Raw genomic sequence first — 8,353 nt, forward strand, 5'->3', positions numbered from 1 at the left:
TTGAACATGTAATTTTCTATCCAAGCCCACGATAATCTCGATGGTGGTACGTTGTGCCATTAGCTCCTTGGAAGGCGAGAGTGTATGATGAAATCAAGTGTATGCATAGTTGTGCCATGAGATTAACATGGGACCATGGGCTAGGTCATACTTGTTGCATCCGCCTACTCAATTAATTGATGAATCACTTTTAAGGGTATTTTAGAATATGCATACAAAGTAGTATCATTTTTTTAAAGTTATATTACCATGCTTTACTTAAATTTTTAAATTGATTATGCTAACATCCTTGTCTATCTATGCAGGTTACCTTTGATGATATTTAGAGAGTAAAATAAGTCAAGGGACGAGCAACGAGGCGTTGCAGGAGATATTCGCATGTATGTCTCTAGATCAAATGGCCTGATTCAGAGATATGATGGACTAGGAGCTCTCTCAGATACCATCGGGATCCATGAGATCTACTTTGGCATGCTTTGATGCTTTGGTTTCTAATAAACGAGATGGATGCTTAGACTCACCTAGACGGAGGGAGTGGTTCTCGGGGGTATTGCAAAAATGTGGATTTTGTGAGTGCATAGTCAACTCCATATAGAGGTGCCAATCCTTGCTCTTATATAGGTTCGAGAGAGGGTGGCTCAGGTGGGTGTTGTGGAGGCACCGATGCACTATCTCCATCTCGTCGTTTTGGTGGATGTGTGTCACCTCTAGGATTTATCACACCTATGGAGATATCTACTCTAGTGACTTTGTATTTTGCTCAGCCATCCCTAGAGTTGGCACCCCTATGGATGCTACTCCAAGAGATACTACCCTCGTGGGTACATCAGATGTATAGGGGTCTCCTAATTATGCCCAGGAGTACGATCTTAGGTGGGAGAGGTAACTCCTTATATGTACCCTCCCCAGAGGGGTATGGATACCTCATAGATGATAGGCTAGGTGCTGTGATCATGAATGATGAGGGGAGGAGGATAATCTCTAGCATGAGAGAGTTGTGCCAACAAGTTTTTTGGCACAATATCTTGGACCATTGGAAGAATATACCCAAGGGGAGCAAGAACTATATAGTGGCATCCTTGCACGAGGAGTTTTGCGTACCTACCATGGTACGAAGGTCTTCCCATGGGTGGATGATGGACTGTATGTGTGCTTACATGTCACATAGACAATCAAATGTATGCAAGGCACTCAAGAGTGGCACCTCAAAGCCCGAATGTGGATAGACGTAGATAATTGGCAAAGACTCAAAGAGGAGGCTATAGATTCTCTAAGACATTGGTGACAGTAGGGAGAGGTAGCTAGGGCACGATTGGAGGCAAAGGTCATGCATCTTCTAGGGAGTGGTGGCCACAAGACTTATCTAGAGGACTTTGTAAGTTTATATTTTATTCTGCTTGCTTTTTTATTTGCAATATCACTTATACCAACAATCATGTTTCTAACAATTGTATTCTATTTTCTTTTTTGTAGCACTCCATCACAAACTACGATCCCATCGGCTTGGAAACTCAATATACAGAGAGACAGAGTCTCACTACACTCATCGATAGACTATAACCATGCAACGGCATAGTAAGTCCATTATCTTTCTTGTACGTAGTTACTATTTTTTTTTAAATGCATTATGTATAGTGGATTGATGTATAGTTGTTCATTTTGCAGAGTCCATTCATCGCTCCTTTGCGTCGAGATGAGCTTTCTCATGGTGAGGATCTATAGCTCATGCTTGGATTCGTAGAGCACACACCCTCTTCTTTTTTTCTCATGTGATCTGTGTAGGCATCTTCCATGTACTATTCCTTAAATATAGTTATCATCCTTTGTATCTTGCGATAATTACATATAGAATTTCATATTAGTTTTGGCTCTCCTCTCTCTCCATGATTCCATGTAATGTCATGAGTTTTCATCAGTGCTCTTGTACTTATTCTATATATCAATCCTGTTGATTCAAGTACATTTTGTGCTCATCTTGATGACCATTGTGTACCCGGTATTTAATTAATTTGTAGAACATTATATAACACATGGTGCTATATGTGGTAGCTGCCACAATTTTTTTTCTCTATAACCATCACTATTAGCATCACTAATTTCTTTGTATGTGTCGCTATTGGCATTGCAATTTACTTCGCAAACCATCACTATTTGCATCACAAAAGCGACAAAAATAGCGATGCATATAGCGACGATTTTGTCGAGACGCTTATATCGATGCTTTTAGCGACAACGAGGGCAACTTAATTGATAAACATTTGTGTCACTTTGAATGTTGATATGAGGCTTGTATCTTGTAGTGAGAAAGGATGCCATATGGGATGCTATAGAAATGGACAGAAATCTATGTATCTTCAAGGAGGCTCTATGACTTCATCACACCCATGTCACAATAGAGTACCACCTTCATAACAATAATTGATGCTTCATTTAGAGAGTCCATCTTAGTTGAAAGTGTAAGATGACCTTAGGCATACATGTCACAAAGCAAACTAAGCTTGATACAACTGACCACATAGCCATCATCCAATCACGATACACTTGCTCCAAATGTCAAAATGTTGAATCTCAAACCTTAACAATAACCATATTAGCCTTTTCCCTAAGCCAAAACCACAAGATTACATTTAATAAACACATGCAGTTTGAAGTAAAACCTTGCTAACTAGGGGAAAACCATGGAACTCTCTCCTACAGAAAACATAAAGCTCTAGCTACTAAAACCATCTCGATCTCTCCTATCACGTTTCAAATAAAACATTTTTCTTGCATCCATCATGGCTAGAATAAGTATCATCCTATCTTTACTAGCTTGTTTTTAGGTTACCAAACACTACTTCAAAGCATCTAGTATTTGGAATCCCTTAATTAGGGTGCTAGATTCTCTACATGCAAGAGAGGATCCATGTAATGTATGCAATATGGTAGGGCCTTCCCAATGAGTTGTGCGAAATAGAAAGATCATTCTACCTTGCATAATAAAGATATTGTCGGTAAAGGAATAAACTTTTCTTAAACAATCCTTCATAGCATCTTGGCATACTCTTATAAGGATGCATAAGATGTTTGAAGGGAGCTTTCACGATTGCCAAAAGAAGACATATGGAGGAGTTATTTGGCTTGAAGTCCCATGATTGGTACACAATGCTCAAGGTAAGTTAATACTCATAGCCAATATACGTGCATTTTATTTTTAAATTCATGTTTCTTAGGAGAAACTAAACAAGTATGTATTCTATCTAGAGCTCATTACTTCCTACTACCATTTCTTATTGGGCATCGATGAAAGCACGAGGGGCTATTTATCATATGTGTGAGCTTGAAAGGCACTTTATAAGAATCTGAACTAAAGTCTATCCCACATGCTTTGCATGATTCTTTAGGTTGGATTCATAATAGTGTAGTAAAGGTTGTCTTATTGAGCTTATGTCATAGGGGATGTGCTCTATCAATATGCATTTTTCATTTTTCCTACTCATTTAGATGGAATCCCTTATGTATAAGATTAGAGTTTGATTTGAAATATTGTTTAATTTTTAAAAAAATAAAAACCGTGTTTGAAATGTACAAATTATGCACAATTTCAAATCCTCCAAAGGCATCATGTAGTGTATATATTCAATAAGAAATACACAATATCGAAGCAATTATGAGAGGGTGCATTGTATAGTTGAGGATAGTGGATAGGCATTTGTTCTAGTGTAGGCACATATGAATGCCTAAAGAAGCATTATACTTGAAATGGTTTTGATGGTTCTTGTAATCATGTTTATTTGTAGAGATCATGCCTATTCCTTTTCTATAGCGTGGGTTTCCAAGGGTCCAAGTTGTGATCCCAGATATGAGGTGGTGAACAGCCTCAACATAGCATTGCAATGAAGGATTCCACACCCTAATGTCACTTGCAAGGCGGAGGCCATCTCTATCTTTGGCCTTGATCATCATGCAAGCTTGAGAGAGAGCTTCTTGGAAGTCAATGTGTTTGTGACTAGCGAGGTCAGGGAGTGCATGATTGTTTTGCTGGTGCAATATTGTAACTAAGTTGATGTAGTCCCCTTTAATGTACTCAGAGTCGAATGAGAGAATATCGTTGATCCAATTCAAGTGGTCGGAACTAGCTTGATGTAGTTCTTGGATGAGTGGGTGGGCCAAAGTCTCATCGTGAAGCTCCATATCAAGGCCAAATTCACACCCAAGGAGGCCAATGTCAAAAGCCCCATCCATGCGACGGAGGAGTGCATAATCCTTGAGGTTGGGGAGTTTGTTTTGCTCTCTCAAGTCTAGAAGAATAAGAACTCCGGTGAGGTAGTTCATGACGACTTCTTGCACACGCCCACATTGCTTGGGTGACATGCCTTGAGCTTGCATCTGAGAGGACCACTCTGCTCCCACCTTGATCACCAACTCTTGTTGCAATAGTTGTTCATTCGGAGTACCTACAATTAAATGATACATGTTTGTGTTTTCAACGAGATGAACGTGGGAATACTAGATGACAACATAACGCATCTACATGCAAGGATAGCTCTTTTCACTCTCCAAAAAGAAATAGCAACAACGTTCACGATTCTTTTTTGAAATTTTTGGAGATTGCGGGCTTTTAAATCACATTACAACTAGAACAATCCTACATCTTAAATATTTTTAAAACAAAAACTCTCTCTCCAAGAACCTTAAGGTCTCTTCTTTAAATTTAATATTTTGCTTGGCACCAAGCCCTAGCTCGATGTCTCGTGAATGCTGCTTGGGTATAGCAACGAAGTGGCACATAATTACCTTTCAAATCGGCGCTAATGTTGCCTAGAGTACCAGTCAGGCCCGCCCTCGCGACGGCAGACGGCCCAAACATGGACTGGAGCATGCGAGAGCAGAAGGCGCGAGCAGCCGGGAGGTTGCGACCCAGGTGGCCGCGAGGGTCGTCGAGCAGGTCATCCACCAGGAATATCCAGTGCAGGAGCTTCACTAGGATGAAGGAGCGGGCCTCGGAGGTGGCGCTGGGGTACATCATGCAAGAGAGGCGGGCGTATTGGAAGTCGAGAAGCCTCTGCAGCTGCGCGGGCGGGAGCCCACGATGAGCCTTGAAAAGCCCCGTCAGCCACACGCGGCTCCGCTCCTCTAGAGAGGCCTGCTTGGGATGGCACTTGACATCGAAGGAGCAGAAGTAGTTGGCAGGATATCGGAGCTCAGATTGCAATAGTGTGGAGGTCTTTTGCTGCTCCATAATTGAGTGCGCTGGTGGCGGATCAATTCTTTGACGGCGCTTCACGCGAGCACCGTATTTATACGCCCGGAGACCAACGCTCGCCAAAAAAATCCCATGGGCCAATAATGACATGAAAAAGTTAGGCAAAAATGAAGTGGACGCAAACTATTTAGCTGTCGACCATCGCCAATGAAGTCCCGACTCCCAAGAGCCCCAGAGCTGATGTGGCGTTGTGAGGAATCAGGGTCGATATTTCACACGTGAGGTTGCACGTACCTGCCTAGCTGAAAGTGACTATGGTGCTGTAGATGACGTTTCCAAAGCGTCCGAGTTTTGGCCTTTGATCGTATCAATGCTTCCAAAGCGTCCGAGTTTTGGGCTTTGATGGTACCAAAGGACCATGTGCGCAAATTTTGGTCATTGGTCTTGCCAAAAAGGAACGCATTGCCATCTTCTTTGTCATTCATTGTTCTTCAGTTCATTTTCTCCAGGGTCCATCTTCTCATTAAAAAATTATTTGAATTTTCTTATCATTTATCAAATATTTAATTGAATGGTAATCATTGCATATGCTTATATCCTTCATGTAGAGGTGTCGCATTGGCTTCTTTGTTCTCTTTCTTCAATCACTCTGCCCTTTTAATAAATTTCTCCTTTACATGTACTTATTACTCTTCAATTTTGGAAGGGCCATAAGCTTATTCATAGGATGTTCTCCATTGTTTGTTTGTGTCGCTCCTTATATGTGGTAGGACCGTGGCCTCTCAATGGACTCTTGTCATACTTAAACGTACCCATCTAAGTGGAATACCGGCTTTGATCCTGACCTCATTTTACTATACATTGCCATCACACAAGCTCACACTTTCGTGGAATAATCGTATTAAACTTGAGCTCATTTGATCAACAATAGTCACTAGTTTCCCAATATCCTTGCATGGGTAAAATATGGATAATAAAATGTCGATAATAAAATATGGATTCAATATCCTTGCATGGGTAAAATAGACTGTGGTACGAACCGAAGGTAATTCGTGCAGAATAGTCTTACCAATTAACTACCATAAAAGATCTTGAGGATAAGGTTGCACATTATAAGATATACATATATGTAATGCATGGAGAGGATTCTAGCTGAATTGCAAAAAAAGAGCTTGAGAAATACATTGTATGCTATAAAATATAGTTTTAAATCTCTTTGATGAAGTGCATATATTTTGGCCTTTGATCGTATCAATGCTTCCAAAGCGTCCGAGTTTTGGGCTTTGATGGTACCAAAGGACCATGTGCGCAAATTTTGGTCATTGGTCTTGCCAAAAAGGAACGCATTGCCATCTTCTTTGTCATCTCCTTTTAATAAATTTCTCATTTACATGTATTTATTACTCTTCAATTTTGGAAGGGCCATAAGCTTATTCATAGGATGTTCTCTATTGTTTGTTTGTGTCGCTCCTTATATGTGGTAGGACCGTGGCCTCTCAATGGACTCTTGTCATACTTAAACGTACCCATCTAAGTGGAATACCGGCTTTGATCCTGACCTCATTTTACTATACATTGCCATGACACAAGCTCACACTTTCGTGGAATAATCGTATTAAACTTGAGCTCATTTGATCAACAATAGTCACTAGTTTCCCAATATCCTTGCATGGGTAAAATATGGATAATAAAATGTCGATAATAAAATATGGATTCAATATCCTTGCATGGGTAAAATAGACTGTGGTACGAACCGAAGGTAATTCGTGCAGAATAGTCTTACCAATTAACTACCATAAAAGATCTTGAGGATAAGGTTGCACATTATAAGATATACATATATGTAATGCATGGAGAGGATTCTAGCTGAATTGCAAAAAAAGAGCTTGAGAAATACATTGTATGCTATAAAATATAGTTTTAAATCTCTTTGATGAAGTGCATATATTTTTGTAAGAACTAGATTCCCTGTAAAAGTTTACACATGCACTTGCCATCACAACTAGAATTATGATTAGTTCAATCGCAACTTGATTTTACATTTATCCATGACACAAGCTTGCACCCTTATTTAATCATCATATTGACCTTGAGCTTAATCAATTGATTGTGCTCCATAATTTTTCGGCACAAGGCAAATCATAAAGTGCTACAAAAGGACATTGGTTTTCAAGAAAGTGATGTGGTTACAAAATATTTTAAAGGTAAGAGCAATGGTGAGATTCTAAATCTTTCTTAAGAAATGAAACTCACAAAATACCAAACTCAAAGGAAAGTAGAGTATATAGAGGGACATTTCATGGACTAAAGAATTAAAGGTATAGAATGGATGACCAATTGATTGTGCTTCACAAATTTTTGGCACAAGGAAAATCATAAAGTGCTACAAAAGAATGTTGATTTTAAAGAAAATGATGTGATTATAAAATATTTTGAAGGTAAGAGCAATGGTTAGATTTGAAATCTTTCTTAAGAAATGAAACTCACAAAATACCAAACTTAAAGGAAAGTAGAGTATATAGAGGGACATTTCATGGAGTAAAGAATAAAAGGTATAGAATGGATGACCAGTCGACTGTGCTCCGCAAATTTTTGGCACAAGGAAAATCATAAAGTGTGACAAAAGGATGTTGGTTTTAAAGAAAGTGATGTGATTACAAAATATTTTGAAGGTAAGAGCTGGTCATATTTGTCAAAGCCTAGATACATTAATTCAAGTTTAAGGGTTTTTGGAAAGTTTTGCTATAAGTTTAAAGTTTCACCTCATTTTACACAATTCATTTTTGAGTTTTGGGTTTTCTTTCCGAGAAGACATGGCATGCACCAAGCAAGCGGCTCGAAGACACCCCCTAGAAATCCTTTGTAGAGGCCACATCCCCGAGCTCCACTACCACCACCACCTCCACCACCACACTAGCATTGCAAGCATCAATGGAAGCCAGTCATAGTGGTTCTTCGTGAGATCCACCATTACCAGAAGACCACGCACCTCCTAATACCAAAGGCTTCGTTTTCGAAGCTAGTGTGAGATTATGGATGGCATACCCATGTAAAATATTATGAATATCAATACAAATTTTTTGGCACGTCTTATTTTTATTTATTCACTTGTTATTTATTTTATTTATATCTTTGAGTTATCGTTGCATGCGTTCGAACAAATACATG

General features: G+C 39.4%; 1 protein-coding gene across 1 annotated transcript; it reads right to left on the reverse strand.

The window, feature by feature from the left end:
* Positions 1-3,696: 3,696 nt before the first annotated feature.
* On the reverse strand, positions 3,697-5,335 carry LOC148033413 (microbial Terpene synthase-like protein 13). Its single transcript, XM_087680912.1, has 2 exons — positions 4,777-5,335; positions 3,697-4,436 (listed from the first exon to the last, which is right to left on the reverse strand). Exons 1-2 carry the CDS (start codon positions 5,333-5,335, stop codon positions 3,697-3,699), a joined length of 1,299 nt encoding a protein of 432 aa, XP_087537038.1.
* Between the last annotated feature and the right edge of the window lie 3,018 nt (positions 5,336-8,353).

This window comes from Lygodium microphyllum, chromosome 7 (genome assembly GCF_053477565.2).
Source record: "Lygodium microphyllum isolate KBCC chromosome 7, Lygodium_microphyllum_v1.1.10, whole genome shotgun sequence".
NCBI lineage: Eukaryota > Viridiplantae > Streptophyta > Polypodiopsida > Schizaeales > Lygodiaceae > Lygodium > Lygodium microphyllum.

Coding starts and splice junctions, on each gene's coding strand:
- LOC148033413 (XM_087680912.1), bottom strand. CDS start 5,335: ATGTCATTATTGGCCCATGGGATTTTTTTGGCGAGCGTTGGTCTCCGG. Junction 4,437..4,776: donor CATTAGCGCCGATTTGAAAG/GTAATTATGTGC, acceptor ATTTAATTGTAG/GTACTCCGAATGAACAACTA.